Genomic DNA, 24,930 nt, shown 5'->3' on the forward strand with positions numbered 1-24,930 from the left:
ATGGCTTTTATATGTTTTAGTTGAAAATGTAATAGAATTTATTTAGAATAGATTTCAGCCATTCATATACTACTTCCTCAATTTTTGCCATATCTGAATATATATATATATACTTACCATTTTTCATTCAATCAACTTTACTTGCTTTTTCAATATAGCCTTGTCTCACACAATATTTACGAAATTATGATGTGCTAGCTTTATTTTTTTAATACACATGAAAAGAAATACACAAATATTAAAATAGAAAATGTCAGTCTGTGCAATAGCTAAAACGATCTCTTACATCACCTGTCCATTCTGCACTTTGGGGGATGCAAGTGTAGACTCACAGGAAAAACCATGTGCGCAGAAAAATGCAAATATATCAGACAGTCAGCCCAAAGAGGCCTTCAGGTGACATGATGAAACTGCCCTCAGGGGCAGCTGAATATAATGTGGTTAGCCGGTGGCCACCAGATCACTGGGACTATGCTTAGATTACCCTGGGGACGCCCCAAACAGCACTCTGGCTGCCTCCCAGGTGCAAGGATGCAGAGTACACCTCCCCATGCTGAGACCAAGGCCACTTCCGGTGGCTGCCTCCCACTGCCCTAGTTCTGGTCTCTGACTCCAGCAAGAACAAGTAGAATACCTCTTCCACTTGAAAATTCCTAACATGCTTAGAGGCTTTCTTTCAACAAATAGTTGAGTGTCTATTATGTTTTGGGGACTAATCTAGATGTTAAAGATATACAATGTTTTGAAAAGTCATTTTCTATAAGAACTATGTTTAGCAATTGCCGTATCCCTGGTGTCTGCCCCTTCCTGCTGCCTTCTCCGTTCCTGAACATAGCCATTTCTTTCAACCTCCTCTCAAGGAAGGGTTGGGAATTCCCTCGCTACCCTGGTTTCTCAGGTCTCGACACTCTCCAGGGTGTTAAAGTCTGATCTAAGGGGTGGTGTCTTAATACTGGTCACACTTCGAGGTATGGTCTCATCAGCAGGGAGCTTAGAAAGAGCTCTTGTCCTCTCTTACTGGACACTTTTCCCCACTAATGCAGCTTAAAATCACCCTGCCTTTCGGAGCTGTCATTTTATTGACTCATACTGAGCTAGCCACCTGTGCTGCTTTAACTCAGGATTCTCCCATTCTGTCTGCATGTCACTGGATCTTTTTAAAACCTAAGTACTAGACTTGATACTTTTCCCTACGAAGTTTCACTTTGTGAAATTTAGTCCATGATTCCAGTCTACCCAGATCCCTGTAGATGCAAAATATCTCTCTAAATTTCCTATAGATGGTGAATTTCATCAGACTAGAAAAAAAAAATTTAAATGTTGTTTATAGAGTGGGGTTGGCAAAGTAGGCCTGTAGGCCAAATCTGGTCCACCCCCAGCTTTGTAAATAGTTTCATTGGCACATAGCCATGCCTATTTGTTTATGTGTTGTCTGTGGCTGCTTTTCTTCCACAATGACCGAGTTGAGTATGTGGGACAGGGAATGTATGGCCTGCAAAGCCTGAAATAGTTACTATCTGTCCCTTCACAGAACAAGTTTGCCACTCCTGTTATAAGACAGTGGTAGGAAAATGTGATTTTATTAAAATACCTGGCTTACTATAAATCCTCTTCTTTAGTAAAGATTCCTTCAAAGAAATATAAAGTGACTATAATATCCTAGGGTCCATGCGACCTCAAGGAGTGGTCACAACTAAGTATGAGACCATGAATTAGTGGTCCTAGCTTTGCAGGGGTTTTCAGAGACAAAATCCAGGCACTAGATGGTAAGGGTCACAGACAGCTGAAACATAAGCCAAATATTTTATGAGTCAGTTTGCTTACAAAGAAACGACTGGTATAAGTAAAATGGATTTTTTAGCGGCTTAAAATTAAACTGGAATTCAGTTAGAAATAGAAGGTTTTCTTTGAGCTTCAACTCTCAGTGCTTTAATAACACTGCATTTACCTGAGTGTATTATAATTATGTTTGTGTGTGTGTTTCCCCTATACACGTATCTAGACTGTAAGCATACTGAGGACAGGGACCATGTCTTTCTCATTTCTGTATTCCACGTACTTAGCCTGACACACAGGAGGAGCTCCACAGATACTGTGGAATCAATGAGTGGCGCTCTCTGGGGCTCTCTAAAGAAAATCAACATAATTTACATTATTTGACATTCCGCAGAGTGAATAACTTTGCACAAGTTTCCCTTCAGGCGGTATACTGATTCAATGACATTAATAGGTTATGCCAATCTCAACAAGACAATTCAATTTGCAAATATTGTCAGAAATCACTCAAATGACTTATGCTTAGAGAGCTTGGTGCTTGTCGTTTCCAGGTCTAGTGTCTTCTAATATGGTAAAGTTTCCTAAAAAAAACAAACCTCATTGATTGGTTCCTTTATTATGATAATAGCTAACTCTGGCTAATGATAACATGAATGTTCCCTGAGGAGTTAAATTGAAAAGTAAAACTCCTTTCTTCCCAAGAGAACAAAGCTAGCAGTTCCTCTAGGAGGAAAATGTATCTTCCTCAACTGCTCAGGTTTTTATCGGCTGTTTCTTAACTCTAGCAGCACTGATGGAGGCAGTCTAAAGCCAAGACAGTTTTTAAAGTTTGATTTGATTACGATCCAAAACTTAGAACTGTACATCTGAGAGCAGGTTGTAGGCTACAAATTACATATGTCGACCTAATTCAATCAGACATGTCCCAGCAGGGCACTTCGTGCGTGTGCTTTCTGTAATGTCTTAGCAACCTCATCCATATAAATAGTTAATATGACTCATATCACGGGGATCGTTTGTTACATTCCTGTTTTGCCAGTTAGGTTGGTTCTACAGCTAAAGGCTTGGCATGGAAATACAGAAACTCTGGACAACGGGTGTGTAGCCACACAACAGCTGCCTCTGAGGGCATTTTGGAATAAGCACAGATGTCTTTTGGGTGGCAATGCAGTTCTGAGCCTCGTGAAGTGCTGATAAAGCATTTTGAACATCATCACATTACTGGGCGGACATTGCCTGACTTATTAATGGCAGCCAATATTGACTAAAATAATTTTATTCTCCTCTTATTTATTTTCAACTAAAAGTTACTGAAAACAAAGTATTCCAATGGAAGTAGACTATAAAATGAAAGAAGATGATGGCACTGGGAAGTCACATCATCATTTCCTAAAAGTTTTCTGGAAGACAGAAAGTTTTGCTTTTTTAAAAAAGTCAGTTCAACACACGTGGCCTATGCACCTGCTGACTCACCCTCAAATATTTATAGCAGCGAGACATCAGTTCTTCAGCACTTAAGAAGGCCTCAAGGGTGAGTAAGGAATTTTGTCAGCAATTAATAAGACAAGCAAAGTTTTACCTGGTGAGATACCAAGCCTAAGCCTAGATACAAAACTTCTTCAGCAAGGTTTGGGTTATTTCAATTATGTTGCAAATATCTCTTTTTGGAAGAAAATAAGTAGCACCATAAAGTTTACCTTGAAACTTTACAGATTTCTGAGGAATAAATGTCAAGCTCAGGATCCTAAACAACTTCTAGTAAGGATGAGACCAGTCAGTAAGAACTGCTGCTTATTTTCTAAGCAGAGACACAAGAAACCTGTTTTGAATCTCCTCCTCCCTAGTTGTGTTAATTTGTCTGTATGAGAGAAAGATCACAAAAAGAGCTCATCTGTTCTTAACTCCCCTCCCCAAATAAAACTGTTTGTACACATCTCCTCCCTAGGCTAAGGGTGGCTTTGCAAGACAGATGATTGACGTCATATAGATGGCGCCTTACATATAATGAACCCTTTCTTTCTGAAAGAAAGGTGCCTTTTACAGATTGGCCATGGAGGAAAAAAAAAAGAGGCGAGAGGATCACAGTGTAAACATCCTCTCTTTAGTTAGGCCATTATTTCCTCACTGTTTTGGGTACTAAGAAACTAATGGCCCCGGATACCTTATCAGACAGAACGCAATAGCCTACCTAGCTAACTTCTGACATCACATAAGCTTTGCTAGGACTCATAATTCAGAAGAAAATAACGTGCTGGAGACAACGTAGTGTTCCACTGACCCCTTCCTAAAGAAGCAACTTCTAGCCAGACAGAAGCCCAACAGAAAGAGACAACCACAGCATGCAATTTCCTACCACATTCAGTCAAGATGACTCAGTTTCCAGCCATTCCACCACTGCCGACCTCCACTCCTCCCCACTTTGCAAGAACAGATAACCAAATTAAGTTGGGTAGAAATTTTAATACTAGAGCAAAACCTCCAGCTCTGACCAAATTAAATCACAATGGTTTGCTTAGAAACTTTTTGTAAAATGCCAAGAATAACATGAAGCATTATTTTAGCGAAGGAAAATAATTAACAAATGTCAACTAATATATTTGCATTAATAGGCTCTTGGATATTTTTATATTTTTTAATTGAATAGAGGCATCACCAATATTCTGGGATTAATTCTAGGTCACATGGAATGTGTAGTTACCCTGTAAATTTCTGACTAAAATTTTCCATCATTTTTCTTAACTTAGACCTTCCATTTCAGGAATAATCTATATATCATATTTCAGACATATGTAAAGAAACAGCTTAAAGCAGAACTTAATGTCTCCCTGTGAATCTGCTAATTTACACCTTTTTGAAGTTTAGACAGATACATTATTCTTAAAAACAAATCCCTTTCTCTTTATTCCCCAGCTAATCTATGGAAAATAAAGATCCTGATTATGACAAGTAGAAAGTATGATCAGTGAGATGGTATCACTAAGAATTGCAAGTATTACTCCATCACAGATAACATAACATTGACATTAGCAGCCCCAAACAATACTCTCTATATACCAATATCCCTACTAATTTGGACTTCCCAATAGAATTAACTCTACCCATGTACTTATTACTCTACTGACCTCAAGTTCAGAAGAAAGTATACACATACCCCAAATTACTCTGGTGGCAGTCACTTATCAGACAACATGGAAATAAGAAAAGTCATTCAGGGAATCATTTCCCAAGTCTTCCCAAATCCTGACCATATGTTTTCTTTTAATAAATGTTTCATTTTGGAATAGTTTTTGATTTACAGAAAAGTTGCAAAGATAGTATGAGGAATTCTAGTATACCCCATACTCAGTTTCCCTCTTCTTAACATTGTACATTAGCGTAGTACATTTGTTACAATTAATAACCAACATTGATATACTATGTTTAACTAAAACCCATAGTTTATTCAGATTTCCTTAGTTTTTAACCTAATGTCCCTTTTCTGTCCCAGGATCCCACCCAAAATACCATTTTACATTTAACTGTCATGTTTCCTTAGGTTCCTTCTGGCTGTCACAGTTTCTCAGTCTCTTCTGATTTTTGATGACCTGGACAGTTTTAAGGAGTACTGGTAAGGCAGCTTGTAGGATGTCCCTCAATTTGGATTTATCTCACCCATTATTTTTTTCACTCATAAACTGGCATTATGGGTTTTGGGGAGAAGGACTGTAGAAATAAACTGCCATTTTCATCACATCATATCAAGGGTACATACTATTAATATTAATATGATATCCCACTGTTAATTTTAATCTTATTAATCTGGCTGAGTATTTGTCAGGCATCTCCACCGTGGACTTCTTTTTCCCTCTTTCCATATATACTATTTGGAAGAAAGTCAGTAGAGGCAACCCACAATTAAGGAATGGAGAATTATGCTGAATTATTTGGAAATCTGCTGCATAGGAGATTTGTTTATCCTACTCCATTTATTTATTCATTCAATCGTGTATTTATATAAGTATAGAGATTTATTTTATACTTTGAGTTATAATCCATAACTACTTTATTATTTTACTGCTCTAATTATGCCAGCTTTGGCCATTGGGAGCTCTTTCAGTAGGCTCTTGTGTCCCTCTGACGTCCCGCTATCATTCTGGACTTTTTGAGCACTTCCTTACTTTCTGGCACTGCAAGATACTTCGGGCTTCTTCTTGTATACTTTGTGCCCCAGTCCTAGAATCAGCCATTTCTTTAAGGAGCCCTCATTTCTTTCTGAGGAATGACATTAGAAACCAAGATCTGGGCACTCATGGTACATGTTTTACATATCTATTACTAGACTTCACATGAGGAACTTACAAAATGACATATTTGGAGGGCATTGAAATTAATGATGACAAAGTGACAGAAAACTTCCAGCTTCATTTTTATAGTTCCATAGAAAAATTAAGGTAGCTTTTCACTTTGGGCATTTATTATAATCAAGAGAGAAATGTTCTGGTCTTTATGTTTAATGTGATAGAATCGACATGTTGAAGAAGGTGGCAAAGGCTAAAATAAGTTCTTAATTTTATGTTGTTTTGACATTTCTATTTTTTTAGCAAGAGTACTGCTTTAATCTTTCAAAGCAGTATATGTATTCTCAATGTCTTAATAGCAAAATAAAGTCTATATCTAATAATCTATATGTATGATATTGGCATGATAAAGCCATGAGACCAGAAATTATCGGGCCCTATGCCAGCTTCAGTAAGCCATATGCAGAGCGGCCTGATTAAGAGATCGTTCCTGATGGTTGAGGTCACACCTCAAAATATCCTCCTTCTTATTTTCCCTCTGGGGAAGCAGACAGGTGATAGAAGCAGGAAGCATTTGGATAGTGGCAATCATATACAGAGATATCAAGCCCCACTCAACTTGGGCCTCCTCCAAATGGATGTCATCAGTCCAGATCACAGGGAGACTGCATTAGGATGATCAAGCATGATAAGCATCTGTTCTATTCAAACTTAAGTTCCAAGGCTCCCATAGCCTCTTCCTTACATCTCTGAGATCTCAACAGACTGTTGTCCAACAATGAAGGAAGGCAGCTGGAGTTCTGGGGGAGGAAAAGTATTCTCATCCAAACCAGACTGACTATGTCAGGAAATATTTGGCATCCTATGCATACCCGTGATTAGGCTAAAAACATGTGCCTTCATTTTCAATTGTGCACCTGCGTCTTTAAGCCATTTAACATAAGCTAGAAGTTCACCCATTAAGGCAAGTTAGCAGTGACAAGCTCAAGTCTCAGTTAAGCTTCTGCTCAAACTTTTGTCACATCATATTGTTTTCCCATGTAATATTTTGCTTTAATCTAGTCACAGCTGGGAGACTATACAACAGTGTATGTGAAGAACAGAGATTATCAGGCACTAGTCCAAGAGTGGATGAAAGACTAAGACCCAGCTGTGAATCTCAGTTTTGCTATTATCTAGTTCTGTTACCACACGCAAGTTATCTTATACTTTGAAGCCTCCATTTTATGAACAATATACCGAATGGTTAATTTTGTTATCGCTATGATTCTATAATCTAATACACTTTATTCCTGGGCATGACCAAAAAGGGTGGCCTTAAAAGAATCCAAATCAACAGAATCAAGGAGAAGACAACCAGAGTTCTGGCATTGTGTGCTATTTTTTTAATTCTTTCTAGTGGTGGCTGGGTTATACAGAAGGTGCTGAAACTCGAAACCTTGACCTGAAATGAGGAAAGAGGAAGATGTCTGGAACAGATGAGAGCTGTCATCTTCCCAAGCGTTATATAACAACTGTTACGTCTATTCAGATGCAACACACACCATGTGGGAGTCTTCACTCTTTCATTTCCTAACCCTTACCTATATGAGCACGCTCATGGAAGAGTCATACAAGGTTGGAGACCTTGGTTTACGGCAGATAGTTATTTTGGTAGGTGTGCTGCCATCCCTAAAGGAGTTAAAAACCGGGCACAGAAATGTAAGAACTAAGCCCCTAGAGTTATTGCTGGGGACGCTTCCTGGTAGGCGAGCAGAATTCTGATTTGTGATTCTGAAACAGAGTTTATTGAACAGGTTAAGCATGTTCTACTTAGCACCCCAGTGCAGATAACAAGATCACAGATGCTAAATGCAATGCCTTGTTTTGTGCTCCTTAAAGCCCACTTTTCCCCTTTAAGTGAAAGGGAGTTACAGAGAGGAAAAACTAAACCAACCTTCTGCTCTCAAAAATGATCTATAGTTACAAGTTTGTACCAAAGAAATTCTACGTCAAATGATTTAAAAACCAGAGAGAGCCTTTAAAAAAAAAAAAAAAAGCCGAGAGGTTTAAGTGTATGAGAACGGCATTTCCTGCCAGGAGGATTTCCTGTTTCAGGCAACCACAGCGAGGATGTGGTGAAACATCCGCCCTGCAGTCCCAGCCTGGGTTCCACAGGCCACTTCTCTGTACTACTCACCCTTCCTCCCCGACGAATGTCACATACAGCTTATTTCTCTGCAGATCTTTTCGGGAGTAGCCCATAATCTGATTAAAAGCATCTTCAAGTAAGTGATCTCTTCTGATAATTAACCTGTCCGTAAAGAGAAAATTTGAAAAATACCGATTATTTCCTATTCCGTATCTTTCTAGAACTGGGCACTCGCCATTCAATTTCCATTTACCATAACTAACTGGGCAAAGAGGAGTGACTGAATGTCATTGCTATCTGCCATAAAGGACACATTTGTCATTACCTCTTAACATTGGCAAAAGTTACATGAAAGAACCATTGGGAAAGACAGCACCCCACCTACGACCTATGAAAACAACTCCAGAGGCCTTTCTGAACAGGCAAATGAATTTATCCAAGAAGGATATGAAACAACACACGTGCCACATTTTTGTTTAGTAAAGGAAGGACAACCCTATGAGGTAATGTTTGAAGCCTGAATGCACCTGGACAAGGAATTCAATTACTTAGTGCCTGGAACGATTGCTGTGAGAACAAGGAAGGAGAAACAAAAAATTCTCAGTGTCCTCCAAAGCAGAGGAGTTGGTGTTGTGTTGAATTTAATTTTTAAATTAAGTGAATCTTGAGATTCCCTAAGGGACAGATACAAATGACTGATAACTTGCAGTCCATTAATCTACTTGTAATAATGACAATTAAAAAGTCATCCTTAGGCAGGTATCAATTTGCCTTTAGTGAAAATAATAACAGAACGGGAGATGATAGGAGGTCAAACGCACGAAAGCTTGATCATCGAGACCTTCGTAAGTGAAACGTGAAAAAGGTAAAGCTTTGAAAGGTATGGTGCTTGGGGCAGGCTGATGTTTTCGGAGGGCGATGAAAGTGGAACCTGTGACTTGAATCCAGTGAGCCCTCATGGGCAGTGAGCCGTGGGGCTGTTGGGCTGGTCGCTAGACTTTCTCTCAGTCACCCCAGAACATGGCAGTACTGCAGTAGAGACCCTCTCTCTTCTGTCCTCTTTCAGGTGGCATAGCATAGAGATCTCTAGTGGGGACGTAGCAGAGGCGTGGAGGTGGGTATGAAGGGAGTAGGGGTAATTAGGGAATGAAAATAATTCTAGGCCAAACGACATAATGTTTCAATTTCCCCCATTTAAATGGAGGTGGATAAAGAAACAACATTCATGACATGTCTCGTTGGACAAGTTTACTTCACTCAACGAAATAGATCTGAGCAGTCAGGTCAGCTCAGCAGACAGTGATGCGCAATCTAGGACATTGTGACAGTCTTCTATCTAATCAGTATACTCTAAGCCAACAAAGAGGTACTTTTCAGGAGAAAAACACAAATGAGCTTTTTACTTTGTCTACATTTTTACATGGAATGTGGTAGTTTCTTTACTGTTTGTTTTAAAACTTAAGCTTCATCGTGCTTAATTCCAGAACTATGATTTAGATGATCCTGTAGTTTACACACACCAAAATAATTATGCCGACTAAAACAAAGGTTGGTCATCCCAAATCACAATCAATTTCCTCCGTTCCCAACTGCATCCCATACCTTTCACCATTTACAAATCCTGTGGTTTGTATCCCTTTGACTTACTTTAATTTCCCTGGGCCTTGTCCATATCCTTTAGTCTCTAACTTCCTGTAAAAATTCCTTAGTTTGGCTTCAAAGTCTCGCTTGTAAGGGGCAGGAGCCCGGGCATTGGCACGCTGTGTACCTACAGCAAACCACAAAAAGAGGAGGGTGTAGATTTGTGCAATGTCCTGACATTCATCATATCATCATGAAAAATATCACCACAGGGTTGAGACCAGAGTTAACAAGTAAAAGGAACCAATACTTTAAGTTCCTATACTTTTTGACTCTCCAAGCTGAGGCTATAACAGAGCTTACCCAGGGTTTTACAAGATGTCTTCCTTGTGGCATTTTGGTTAAAAAGAAAAGTGCTGTTCAAATAGTTACGATGGTGTCCATGTGTTAGTCAAATATGTTCCCCTTTTCAATCCAAACAAATATGAGTCAACCTGGGTTACTCATGTCTAATGGTAACAGTCAAGGGTGGAATATCTTTGCTTACTGCTGAGATGATATCATGGCAATTAGACAATGTGAAAGTATGTGGTGTATAAAGCAAGAATAGTGAGTTTCCCATACTTCACTCTATGGAAAACCTACATAAACGTCTTTTGGGTATGCGTTATAACTAAGAATTATTTTAGACACTTAAGTAGTACACACATTTCACATTGCAGGGAAGAATAATCTTGATATAAAACCAGAATTCAGACATACTTGTGGCAGACACGTCTCCTGGTTGTGCTAAGAGTAAACAATACTACTATTTGTTGCATTCTTAACATGTGCCAAGTACTGTGATTATCTAAAGATGTTTTATACACCATCCTGTGGCAAGTGTCATTAATAAAATGTACAAGTAACACAGTTTGTTCCTCTTTCCATAGAAAAATCTGGCTTTGGGTCACAAGGTAACTAACAAGCCGGGATACAAAACTGATGATGAACCCGGGAATCAGACACAGAGCCAGGACATAACACCGGGTATTTCCACTCAATATTTCACAACACGATGAAAGAAGCCAGAAAACAAAAGTCGTGATGTCTTGTGCATTGCACACCATGTAAGCACATTAAACATTTCTCTAATGAATAAATCAACTTAACGATTGTTATTGTTAGTAGTGTTAAGTTCAGCAACAGGTTTTCAAAATGAATACGGGGATGAGGGGCTCCTGGAGGGGATATCTGGGTTAAAGAGAGAAATAAAGTGTATCAAACAACTCGAGAATAATTAAGTCTTAAACTAGATTGATTGTACACCAACTATAAAGCAGAGAGGACAAAACCACAGCCCTGGGGCTCGACCCAGACCTATTGATCTATTTTGTTTGCCATACAATCATTTTTTAAAGATTTTATATTAACTTTCAACATATAAAAAGGAGACTTCAAGTAAAAAAAAAAAATTCAGATATTATTTTTTAACGTGATTTGGGAGTGCTTGTCACAACTGGCTTGCTGCAGGCAGCTGCTCCAGTAAATGAAGCATGTGCTCTCCCCATTGTGCCACAGCCACCCAATGACACTGACTGCCTGGCTGGCCTTGGTAAGTGCATTTAAGATCAGTGTTATAGAAAAGTGATAGTAAATGAGAATAAGCACAGATCAAAATGGAAATGATCTTAGGAAGGAGACTTTATTGGAACCAGGCCTTGTAAACAGGAGAATCTATATTCTACACTGGGCAGGGCAGCAACCGCTAAATCAGCTTTACATGCATGTTCGGAAGACACTGAAGAGACCCGGCTAACGTAGAGTAAAAGGGCATGCTGGGGAGTAAGCAGGAAATTAAATCGGTCAGAAGATTGGAGCCAAATTTAGAGAGGAATTTATAAAAACCTAGCTGAGGAGATTGGGCATAACGCAGTGAGCAGTGGGAAGCCCTCATAGGTTCTTGAGTGAGAAAATAACATACAAATGGTGTTTTATTTAAGAAATGCTTTTCAGAGTGTGCTGAGTGGACTAAGCGTGGGAAGGAGGAATGACTGGAGGGTGGAGGCCCAGTGAGCAGTAGTTGCAGAAATGCAAGCCTGAGGGGTGAGCAACATGCTGTAGTGTGATGACTCAGAGAAACATGCACACTGTGAATAAGAATTGGTAACAGTAGTAAGTAAAGAAGAGAAACAGGGAGCTCTAGTGGCACTGTAGTTTTCAAAACAGTAACAATAGCTATCACTTGGGACCATGCACCTTACACAGAGGATTCTGGGGAGTCCTCACAAGGCGGTGAAGCAGGTGTTAGTATTCTTCCCACCACCACCACTTTGTAAGTCAGGACACTGAAGTCATGTGCCAGAGAATGCGAGGTTTGGGATCTGAATCAGGTCAACTGGACACTAAAATCCACGTGGGCGATGCTGCTGGACAAGGGCACGTGAAACTTTATACATATGGAGCTGGGATGACAGCTGTTAGGTGGGTATACTCTATAGGCAGTTGAAAAATACAGTACTGGAGTTAGGGTGAGAGATCAGGGACACACTTGTGAATGAAACGACTTCGTGTATGGATGGCACTTTGTGCAATGCCTTTGCATAAAAAGCCCCACCTGTGTGAGCTATTATTGTTAATATCTGCATAGAGGTGAATACTAACGACATGGGGAAATGTGTTGGGGCTTTATGAATGGATTTTAATAAACTGGCTATTGATCAATAATATGTCTAGAGGTTTGTTTGCATAGTTATGAATCTTTTACCCAAAGAGCTAGGAGCTATGTCCTAAAGGAAACAAACTTGACCTTAAAATGTCTGGGATACAGAAGAGACTCCTAGACAGTGGTCCTCAATCTTGACTGCACTTAGGAAGCTTTGAAAAATCTCAATGTTCAGACCCTACCCAAGACACATTACATCAGAATCTGTGGGGGTGGGACCCAGGCATAAGTATTTTATACAGCTCTCCAGATGACTCCAAAGTCGTAGTCAAGGATGGAGAACCATTATCCCTTGAGGTCAAATGTAACCAATGAAACACATGGGCAGCTTCCAGGGACCAATACAGGGGCAATGCTTCCTGGGTACTATTTGAAAGGCCTCTTAGCAGCATGCTCTCCACAAGCACGAGGCTGCTCTCTTGAATGGCTGAGGGACAGAGGTGAGCCACAAGTCCAGAGGTGGCAGAATACAGCTGTCAGTGTTGCAGAGTAGTAAACCCGGACAGCTCAGAAAGCAGCCCCAATTAATCAGTTTTCATGAGCAAGATCATTGACAGGGAAGAGGAAAAAGAAGAATAAAGGACTGAATGAAAATCTTTCAGGACAGGACTCAAAAGAAACATGACTCTTTAAGAATTCAATACTTAAAAAAAACCACAGCATATATTATACTATTGCTGTATAATCTGAGATGCTGAAAAGGATGTGGGAAATGCCATAATGCATTCCATCAATAGCAATACAGACACTTAATAAAAATTAGCTTTGACTCCATTTACGCTCTAGGTAAAGTGATTCAATTACAGAGACTCTGGGGACAGACATTGTTAAATGCAAAAATTCTTTTGCTAATAGCTCTATTATGAAAAAATCATTTACACATTACTTCATGGTTTAAAAATTACAGTAAATTATGCTGCTGGCCCTTGTCAAATTCTTAATGCAAGTCGGGTTCAACTGCCAAGAAATTCCAGGGCAGGAACAATGTTACTTCCACGTTGGAAATCAAAAATGATCTTGGAAGACTGGGTTAATAGAATTGTGTAGGAGCCGTAACTGCCAAGTGAAGTTCTAGGATATAATACTCCTACAGACAGAGTAATTTTATGGTCCTTATAGTCTTAAACAAGGAAGTCAGATACAAAAAGGTCAGTGTTACATTTAGGAAGTGAGCAAATGAAGGGCTGACTGCATGGATGGTCAGCATTATGTTAACTATTTGCAGGGAAAAGTTTCAGTAACAGATATTAGGTTCTTTTTTTTTTCTTCTGTATATTGCTAGATAGACCTAAAGTACTTCCATATAGTGTTACACTATTTTTATTTACTGTTACAAAACTGCATAATCATATACAACTAAAAAAATTCTACCTGACGAAATACTCAGGGTAGTACTAGAAAAAGCTTGGCATCAAACTTCTAAAAAGCCTGGGTTTTTCTGATTCTGGATGTGTCACCAGGATCTCAGACTGCATAGATGAGAAGCTCTCAGTCTGCGTTGGCGGGGGGTGGAGCTGGGCCTAATCCAGCATAACTCCAGGGCCTCTGTATAAAGACAGCTCAGAAACCCACTTCTTTACTGGTCCACTTTCTAAAATAAATCTCTGTGCCTTTTTCTTTTTTTCTTTTGCAATTCCTTATTCGTATGAGAACAAATTATCAAGCATTGTAATAATTTCTGGAATATTCCATCTTCCGGAACATAGTTCAACAGTGGAAATTTCAGGGGGAAAGACACCTCCAAAGTAGCTGACACACAGCACAAGCACTGAAGTCTTCACATTTTTGCTTTATTCCCTAAGAGTAGTAAAAGGCTCTCAGGTCATTGTTTCGAGCTTGCTTATGTTTCATTTACATACCATTTATTTCAAAAAACCCGACTTGATAGTCTGATTTCTCAGACCATGGCAAATTAGAAGCTATTTATTAAAAGGGGAAAGCTGCAGAGCATGCCAGTGGCAGGCGTCCTCTGACAGCATTGGGGGGCTGGTGGGGAGACAAAAGAGACTAACAATAGAAAAACAAACACACGTCTCTCTCCTGACAGAGACAGTACTTGGCTTTCCTTTGGTCTCTGGAATCACAACCCCTGATCCCCACCCACCCAGGGAGCAACTTTCATTTGTACCATTCGGTTCCTGGATTATCTCTGCCGGGCTGAGCAAAGAAAGAGAAGGGATAGTACACTGTTTCTAAAAACAAGTATAGGGCTACTTCAGGGACTGGGGGAAAGATGGGGGAAGGGAGAGGGAGGAAAGGAAGGGAGAAGAAAGGAGGGAGAGGAACAGAGGATGTTTGTGAAAAGAACAGGAGATTAAACAAGCAGCAGCTAAGATGCTAGGACTTTGGAAAGAGAGAGGAAAAGAGGATGCTTAATGAGAAGCACTGTGTGTTGGGAAAAATAATTCCCTTTCCTATCTCATGCCCTCATGACAACCTTCAGTAAAGACCCATGTGGCTTTTCAGTGACCTCTGGTCTGTTTTACTTCTGTTTCAGTGGGACCTGGTGCTGATTCTAGCTTCCAGATAATCCAGTTCTAGTCAAGTAACAACAGCTCTCTTTGTACGATGATTCCCTCAAATCATGAAATATCCTCAATGCACTTAGTTACATGCAAAATTCACATAAGTGAGCACATCAACAATATTTGATAAATTTGGTGATACTGCATTTAAAATTCCTAGAAATGTGCAGCTACGAAAGGTGTTTAAATAAACTTCTGGGTCCCACATTTGCCATAAAAAACCATATGGTGTTTGGAAAGATCTTTTACTGTTGGCATAGCTAAGGTCGGGATTGGCATTATAACGGTTCTAGCAAAGCAAACATTCACATTCCAAAATTTTGACAAATTTTAGGTGAGCACTCTAACAGCTGCAAAAAGCAGTGAGTCAAAGTTTCCACAGCTCCTGTCTCTTCTGTACTTGAAAAGACATGTAAATGTGCTTGGAATGAGGAAAAGTGTGTAAAGTTTACCAGGTTCTTAGGCGTTCTGAAAGAAGATCATGAAAATTTATTATTGTCATAATTTTCAAAATATTATTCCCACAGCACTAAAAGGGATGAAACTCTAGTCACAAGAAGAAGGGTCTGACAACTTTAAAAAATCTGTTTAAAGTGTTTTCACAAAAACTTTAGGGATACAGGACAGTCTATTTTACTCAAAGAAACAGAAGATTGCTCTAGCGTTCAGAGTGGCTAGTTAGTCTTGCCCTTGTCTCATGTGGAATTAGTTAGAGTACTGCCACCGATAACAGGCAGTACACCCCAATTTCAAGATCAAAAAAGGCCCACTGAAACAGAGTAGGCCAAAAATGTGGAGATGATTCTTCCTGAAATTAAAACCACCACAAACACTGCTAGCAATTTAGATTTAGTTGGGCTCTACATGTTTTTGGGAAATGTTTAACTCTAAATCTGCTTCCACAGTGCATTTTATTACCACACTGAGGTTAGTCATGGCCATTTGTGAGGCTAAATTAAAAGAAGCCACCTCGTCATCGTTTAGAATATTCAGCCAGTCCCAAGAACACATGCCTCAGTGGGGTTTGGAAGGGACAGAATCTGATGATCTACCTTTTCCTCGGGGAGGATGGGCCAGAGAAAAGGCCTAAAAAAGAGAGTCTTGGTTGGAATAAGCAATAATCCACACATCTTCATTTGTTTAACCATAAAGCATCCGGTAGAGGGACAACCCATTTAAACTTCATCATAGGTCCCAGCTAAGATAAAGACCAGTCAGAATGATTGAATATCTAGGCAGCCAGCTGTGCAAATCAGGAAGAAATGGATTCATGTATTCCAGTTATTAATGATTCAAATATTGACAAACTATATTTTTCAGAATCCAATTTCCAAAAAGGAAGAAAAAGGAATAAATTAACATGTACTAGATGCTGCTGATGGTGTTCTCCAGTGAGGTGTTCTCCAACATAATCATGGGGGTAATTACTATTATTCTCATTTTATAGAAAAAGAAATTCAAGGGAAGGAAGCAAATTGCCCAAAGTCACACACAGTTAATAAAGACTAAGAAGGCCAGCTGTGAATTATATCAATTTCCCCCTATATCTTTAAACTTACCTGTAGTGTCATATACTTAGCTCTTTTCATCCTGTATCATTAAAACAGGTGTCCCTACTTTGTTCCAAAGCTGACCTGTGTTTTGCCTCCAGTGTCCTGTCTTCCTGTGGGCCTGCGCTTGTGCTGACAGCTGTTTTGCCCCATTCAAGGAACCACTTTCCTTCCCCCCATATCGTTTGACCTCTGCACACATACATGCTCAACTTCCCCATCCTAAAATCCCTTCCTTAACTCTTCTCTAAGTACTGCCTTATTTTTATTTGCTGTCATACTTCATGAAAAGAATACTTTTGTTCTTTTCATACTGTGAAAATAATATATGCACTTCTGGCTTCTAAACCCTGTATCCTTCTGTAACTGGTTCCTTCCCAGTTGGTGACCTATTACTTCATGGAAACTGCTTTGGCAAAGGCCATATCTAACTTCATGATTTTCAAATTTAGTGGCCTCTTCTCAGGCTTCATCCTTCTTGAATCCTTTGAAAATTGGCCCCGGTAACCACTCCCTCCTCCTTGCAACTTGGCTTCCCTCAACAGACTTTCCTAATTCTCTTCCAAAATCCACTGGCTCTCTTTCTTTCACTTACTCCTCTGTCTCAGCCCATCCCTTCCATACTGGAGCTCCTCATGTCACCATCCTCTATTTTCTCTTTTTTCCATAGGCTTATCCTCTCTAATTCCTCTAATCTATACTCTGGGCCTCAACTGCCATCAGCATACCTGTATTCCTAGCCACCAACCTCTCCTGAGCTCCACGACTGTCTTTTCCAGTTGTGTTTGGGTATTTCCAAAGATTCCTCAACAAAATATGTCCCAAATCAAACTCATTTTTTCCCTCCCCTGATCTTTTGCCTTTCTTGGTGAATGGTGTTACCATTTGCCTAGTAGTCTAGGTGGTGAGGACCTCAGAATCTGCCTTTCCTGGACTCAGAGTCTTGGTGTCTCGACATCCTACGTATTATGTAAATTCCCTTTTCTTCATCACCACTAGTCCAGCTCTTTAACATGCTTCCTGGGTTAAGCCAACAGCCTCTCAACTAGTGTCCCTGACTCGTCTCTCATCTTCTAATCCATCCTCTGTACTGCTACGAAACTGATCATTGTCACAAAGGATATTTCTCTGTTTGTAAATTTTCAGTGACTCCACATAGACTACAAAACAGGGCTTCAATGACCAACTAGCCTATCTTTCCAACCTGAGCTTTGAGAACTTGCCTCCACTTGTATCTATCAATTTGCCCTAAAATACTTTCATGCTTCTGCGGCTTAGCTTATGCTACTCATTTACGTCGAATGTCTTTCTTCCTTTGGTGCATCTGTTAACTCCTAGTCATCATTCTTCAAGGCTCCCCTTCATACCTGTTGATTTCATCTTTCCCCAAACATCCCACCTCCAGTCTTGAAGGAAGAATTTTTCCCACATCTGTGTTCCCATACATCTCTACATTATAGGACTAACCACAGAGCTTTACAGAGTCATTTGTTGACTCACTGCCCCACCATGAATCCTTCCTTCAAAGGCAGAGACTGTGCTATTCATCTCTGGGGCACCAGGATTCAGTTCAGTGGTTGGATCATAGGTGGATGCTCAATAAATCTGTGTTAAATGAACAAATTAATAGACTTCTTCCTGTTTGTGGTATTCAATTAATCTGTAGCTTCATTATCATAACAATATGTGAAAACATATATTATATATTAAAGAACATAGAGTAGCTTTTAGTGATACATATGGAGTTTGGATGTCTATTAAAATAGTTTTAAATTCTGATAGCTGTTAAAGCGTGAACAATACATTGCCTATAACAAAAATAAATAGCCGATGTCTGTCAACATCATGACTCCTTCCTATAAAAAACTCATTTGCTAAGCTCCATTTTCTACCAATTCATTAATTCATCTATCCATTCACTCACTCCTTCATTCACAACATACCTCTTTCAAAAAGAATTTGAACTTAAGTATTTTAGTTTGTTTCATCTATGAACACGTTCCATCTGCTTATAAGTCTCTATCTGCCTATCTAACACAGTTAGTGATTACTGAAGGGAAAAATTATCCAAGTCCATTAAACTGACTAATTTAAATTCTATATTAGTTCTTGAAAGTAGAGATGTCTTTTTATTATTCATTGAATCAGTCTCCTAACTAGAACTTTTTAAATCCAACAAGCTCACATAGTATTTTGTACTCTACTGTTTTCCAGGGTATATTAGGCGCTACATAACATACTCGTAATGAAAAGTAAATTCTGTATCTGAGTATATCACACTGCTCACCTTTATGCTCCTATTCTAGAAAGCCATTATCTTCCTGTCAAATGAATCCCCAATGAAAACAAGCCAGTTTTAAGAGACAAAAAGTGCCATACAATATGTACCTGTGCTAACACTAAAGATGTCCCCAAAGTATTCCTTTACTGTCCTTTAGGAAGAACAGCACATCTGACTTCAAGGTTCACTCCTCAGAGAATTCACTGTGAGCTGCAGGTGGACTCACCTGGCGAGTTCTGGGGAGAGGATACAGGGGAGCCACGTGGGGATTGACAGTAGCTGGGGTGGAGTAAGGCATGTGGAGGCACATAAGACATTATCTCTTCTTCAAATAAACTGGGGAAAAACAAGAAACAAAATGCGTAGTTTAGCCAACAAGGTGGAGAAAGGCCTTATTTCCACAATGAGTAAGACAGTCCATTCTACCATTCTGACCCATTCTATCCGAGGTCCAGCCCATCCCAAAGGGAGCACTTGTCCCTTTTGCCCTTCACGTAATTCTTGAGACAAACTGGCTAGCTGTTGCAGCTTTTGTGAAACCTGTGGTTACTTGTGTGTTTTCCTACCAACTTCGGACAACGTAATTTCTGTTTTGCTACTTTAATATGTGAGTTTGTTTTCCTGTTTGTTTGAAACAGTACCTAGGTTTTTAAATTTGAGAATAAGATTCAATCAGAACAGAAACATTTATTGAGAACCCACAGTAGATACACAAAGTATGTTTTATATATTCATATACAGCAGGGTCTCAGCCTTCAAAGAGTTTAGGATTTAACTGGAGAGTTAAAAGCAAAATAAAACAAAACACTTCCTAAATAATTACAACTGCTAAATAATTAGCTCCCTCATTTACTCTAGTTTTTTATAATATTTTTTAAATGTGAGGGTTTTGATGTTAGATTATTCAACCTAGGGTCTTCTTTCTCCTCTATATTGAAATTTCTCTTTCTGATAGTCTTCTAAAAGATAGTAAGTAGGTATCCGATATCTTGGAATCCCATAATATCATAAATATTATAATAAAGTAATATTGATTGCACTAAGCTCAAACATGCAAACATTTAACAAATGAGAATTAAAACAACAATATGAGTTTTTAAATAAAGAGGTGGAAGTAGGTTTTCTTCAAACTTGGCCAAATCTAGAAACGTATTACTTGTTTTCCGAAAAGATTCAGAAAAAGTGGCAAGAGTTTAATCTTGTAGAGATTTAAGGCAAGGACTCCTAAGGGCTAGCACACTGGTTCTCAACTGAGGTAATTTTGCCCTTCTCCTTTGGCATTTAGTGGGCAGAGGCAGAGGTCAAGATGCTGATAAACCCTTACAACGCACAGAATAGTTCCTTGAAACAAAGATGTATCCAGCCCAAAGTTTCAATACTTCTGAGGCTGAAAAAACCAGGGTTATAGCAATGCAATAACAATTGGATAAGTCTTTCTCTTGTTCTTCATTCACATGCACACATGTCTGCTAGACCATTACAGCAAAAGCATTTTTAGACATGATATTTTTTAAAGCCATTTTCCCACTTTTAAACTATAAAAGTCAACCAATTTGGAAACAGAAGCAGTAAGGAAACATATTTGTAATACCAAATTAAGCCCTGAAATGCCTTTTTATGTCCTTTACTCCTTTTTCTTTTGAGTTTCTTCCTTTAAATTGATTTAAAGATGGTCTTTACGTATTCATGATATCTTTGTTTTATGTGTTATGAAAATATTCTTCCAGTTTGTTACCTTTCTTTATGGCTTTAGATGTGACGTCTTTCATTATGTAAATTTTAAAATTCAAATGTAGTCAAATTTATCAATCATTTCCTATATGAGCTCTGACAGAGGTACATTTTTTACATGAGTTGAGTTAGTGAAAGAATATATGAAGTAGAATAATCAATAATAAATCCAAAAAGATTATTTAAAATTTCTTCAGTTTTATAATAGCTGTATTGGAAAATATCCTTACATGAGTTTATTTTGAATTGAATCATTTCCTAGTGCTATATCATTAATACACTTCAGCTTGCTGATAATCAAGTCTATTGTACAAGGAGTGATTTTCTTTTTTAAGAAATAGGCAAAGTATAAAAACACACGCAAAGTCTTCCCTTATGTATGCAACAAGTTTATTGCTTGAGTTTATAGTCACTGATTCAAATGACTCAAATCCAAAGTAAAATAAAAAATAAAGAACTGAGGATATCCCAAAAGGTTTCAAAAATCATTAAATATTATTTGTGAAGCATACATATATAATACATTGTCACCATGTACAATTATTAACATAATAAATACATTTGATCATCCAAACAAAATAAGTTTAGAATGGAATAAAATCATTTGTAATAATTACAGAACTATTATATACAAGTGAATTTCCCATGCTTCTTCAAAGGCCCATTAACTTCAGAGAACAGGCTTATTTTCCCAAATGGGAGAAAATGTATCCTTGCTCCGTCTATCTATCTATCTATCTATCTATCTATCTATCTATCTATCTATCTATCTAATCAGTTTTCAAATATTTTAAAATTCTATGTCATAACACACAGAAACTCATGCAAACTGTGGTGTTTACCAAGTACAAATATTCTAAGCTATAGTTAACTTAAAATATTTAGGACAATACCGTTTAAAGATTATTGAACTAAGGATAGGTGAATGATAATCATGATTTCTGTTTTATAATCAGTTTTTATTTTTACTAACACCAAAGCAGAATTCTTTAATTTAAATGAAAAACCCTACATTTCCAGAATGAAGCAAAAGAGTCATATCTTAGCCAGAATTTTGTAACAAAACTTACTATTTTATCACCAACCAAATTATGGTAGAAACATCATACTCCATGTTAACTAACCAAAACTCTTCCTGACCATCTAGCATACTATATCCTGTTTCCAGAACTAGCGCAGTACACCATAGTCAAGGGTCACCCACTAGACTGAGAAGTAACCCCTCCAATAGGTCTTGTTCAGAATAAGCAAAGTGAAGTCTCTATGAAAGTGATCATATGCTTTATGAATTATACTCCACTATCCAGTAAAGGAAAATAATTTTTCAGCTTTAGTTTTACAAATATGGCAACTATCAAGTAGGCGGTTAGAAATGGTTAGGGTCAAGATCATTATAAATAACATGAATGAGATTGTTAGCACTTTGGGATAAATAAAATATTGCCTGATACTGGCTCAGCATGACTTCCCCTTTAATTCTATGGAGGTTTCAGTGGTGAGTGTCCCAACCACTGGGTAGAGCAAAACCTTATTTTACTCTGACCTCCTACATTTAAAGGATGATATTTAAAATGAAAAAGGCTTTTGAAAACTTATCATTTTCCCTTCTGAACTACTCTAAAATTTAAAAACCAAAGCTGTTCTAAGCATCAGGAAAGAAAATACAATTGGTCAGTTTTATGAAGGCCTATCAAATTGGCAGTGAATACCAGTGACCAAATTTCAACTTGATCGGATTTCCCAAACCTAAACTCTCAAAACCATAAAATAAATAAGTAGTATTGAATCAGCAAAAGGGAACAAAGCACATTTTGAGGGGAAAAAATTGAAAGAAAATATAAACATGACCTCTTCTACCCCGAAGGGGTAAGCTATGTATACCCTTCTGCTCCGTTATGGAACATTCCACTCTTCTACCCCGAAGGGGTAAGCTGTGTATACCCTTCTGTTCCATTGTGGAACATTCCATTCACTGGCCTCTACAAACCTTTCCTTTCCCCAATACCACCTCCTTTACCAGCAGGGTAAAAACAAAATCAAACACCTTAGAAGTAAGAAGTCTAATCTGAAATGAGTTATCACTAAACCAGCACCCACATCTTCAACACGAGTAGTCCACAAGTCTTCAAGAATAAAGGAGACCTTGTTTAGGCTACCAATATTAGGCTACCACATTATTTTCTAAAATGCTCCACAATCTCCGATAACAGGAGACTTTCTACTTCAAGAACTACTGTTACATACCTCAGCAACATAACAAGGTCTGCATCACTTGAAAGACGCACCAATCCTGGGGTCCCTTCAGTTCGGATAAATTGGATCTTCTCCCTATTCAAGCAAAGAAACAGCTCACAATGTATATGGTAGATTTTTGGGATATAATGCAGTGCTTTAGGCACCATTTTTAAAAATAATGTTCACAACATTTTTTGGATACCTATTACGTGGCAGCTACTGTGTGACACCCTAGGAACACACATTTGAGAAATACATGGTCCTTTGAGTATCAATATCACCCAGTCTTAACGCTGGGGAAAGATTCTTTTCTTGCTTTCATCATTTTGCTGCCCAAGTACTACTACAGGTAGTCATATCATCCAAACAATAAAACGCAGTCTCTGTTTTGTGTTAAGGCCTGTGATGGGCTTGAATCTAAGCAACAGTCTAGACCATTCAGGCTGATTCTGTTATTCCAAAAAGTGACTGTGTAGGGAAGCTCATCTACTTCCTGAGGGTTTACCTCTAAATTATTTATGTGTTATAAGCACATTCTTACTTGGAAGCAGATAGTATCTATGCATTAAATATTCAATATAAAAGCATATGGCTCTTTCAAATGAATGAAAATCTTAAACACTTTCAGTTACTATAGTTGGTAAAACAGATTGTGTGTATATCTGTGTAAATGAATATATACTTATACAAACACATATCAAACACAACAATGGGAGATATTCTACCATTATTTTATTATAGATATATGTGATAACACGAGTTTTTTTTTGTTTGATGAGCCATGTCACTATTTTTATTCTTCATATGAATACAATTTTAATAAAATTCTAGTTGTTTCCCCTCATTTTACATCATGCTATTTTAAAGTATCCCATATTAATATGTATGAAATGAGGAAAAAATAAGAACGTAAACTATGTACTGAAAGCATTACATTTGATTGCACTATAGGGGTCAACACAAGTATGTACTTTTAAGTGCTAATGACAATATATTCGCATGCCTGTATACTATAAAATAGCAATCTCTAAGTACTTATTTAGATTTAGTTCTTATCTAGAGAGCATTTTTTTGCTTAACGTTTTCATAAAGTTCGACTGCATTTTATATTTCCAAATTCTCTTCTAAATTGCTTACAGGCTTGAAGGCAATGTGGTGGAAGGCAAGGTTTATTGTTGTGATGAGAAATTCCTTCAATGCACAGAAAAGTCACATAGTTCAGTTTGCCCTCAGCCACACAGCTTGCGAGCAGTGATAAACAGAGTTCAGTTCTCAGCTGCTTCTGGCTAAATCTATTTTACACAATATGTTAGCCGATGAAGCAACTAATCTTTGGCACAAATTTTTTTTTTCTATTTTTCATTGCCAGTATATGTGTGTGTGTGTGTGCGCGTGTGTGTGTGCGTGTGTTTGTGTATGTATATATAGAAAATGAATGGCAGACATGTATGTAAAGGAATTGTTCAGACGAGACAGGCCAGCCTCTCTGCTTAGTCATTTTAGTTTGAAGGCTCGAACCAAGCAGAACATTTCCCCCGCAAGCGTTACAATCACATGTTTGAAGCACATGACGAAAACCAAGGCTCATTATCTGGTGATTGACTTTTTGATAAGAGATATGAAAGTTTGTTTTAAAAAACTAACTTAAAGAAAAGTTATCTTGGAAAGAAAAAGGAACAATAACCAAAAATATACTCTTATAAGGGTGGGTAACAATATGCTTTGATCTTGAAGAATCTATCTCCAACAGATACACTGTTTACACCCATAGTCTATCATCACAATGAATCAGCAAACAGCAAAACCAGAAAACCAACAGGCTGAGTGCCCTTCTTCACTTCTTCAACTGGAGCTAGACAGAGGGGGGGAGTGATGATACTATGCTCTGGACTGTGGCTTTTAAGTTTCCTGTGAATAAGGAAGAGCTCATAGTTTCCTGAGTCACAAGAATGACAGGCTGAGGAAAGGAAAGGGAAAGACACCAGAGGAAATAAGCCAATTGGGAAATTTGTCATCACTTTCCAGATATTAACTCTTACACAGTGAAGGCAACTAATCTGATTCTTCAGGCAAGAACATACCAGAGGCAGGCTGAGACTAGTTTTCTGCCAGGACAGCTAATTTATCACAATGACAAGC

General features: G+C 38.3%; 1 protein-coding gene across 5 annotated transcripts in view; it reads right to left on the reverse strand.

The window, feature by feature from the left end:
- Nucleotides 1-24,930, reverse strand: part of HECW2 (HECT, C2 and WW domain containing E3 ubiquitin protein ligase 2) — a 338,658-nt gene that overhangs the window by 30,249 nt on the left and 283,479 nt on the right. For all 5 annotated transcript variants that reach the window (XM_081052009.1, XM_081052010.1, XM_081052008.1 and 2 more), the window contains 4 exons: nucleotides 22,801-22,884; nucleotides 19,052-19,161; nucleotides 9,832-9,952; nucleotides 8,233-8,346 (listed from right to left, as the gene is read on the reverse strand). In XM_081052009.1, the coding sequence (XP_080908135.1) occupies nucleotides 8,233-8,346; nucleotides 9,832-9,952; nucleotides 19,052-19,161; nucleotides 22,801-22,884 (429 nt within the window). The remainder of the gene's footprint in view (nucleotides 1-8,232; nucleotides 8,347-9,831; nucleotides 9,953-19,051; nucleotides 19,162-22,800; nucleotides 22,885-24,930) is intronic.

The sequence above is a fragment of the Rhinolophus hipposideros genome (genome assembly GCF_964194185.1).
Source record: "Rhinolophus hipposideros genome assembly, chromosome: 6".
Classification (NCBI taxonomy): Eukaryota; Metazoa; Chordata; class Mammalia; order Chiroptera; family Rhinolophidae; genus Rhinolophus; species Rhinolophus hipposideros.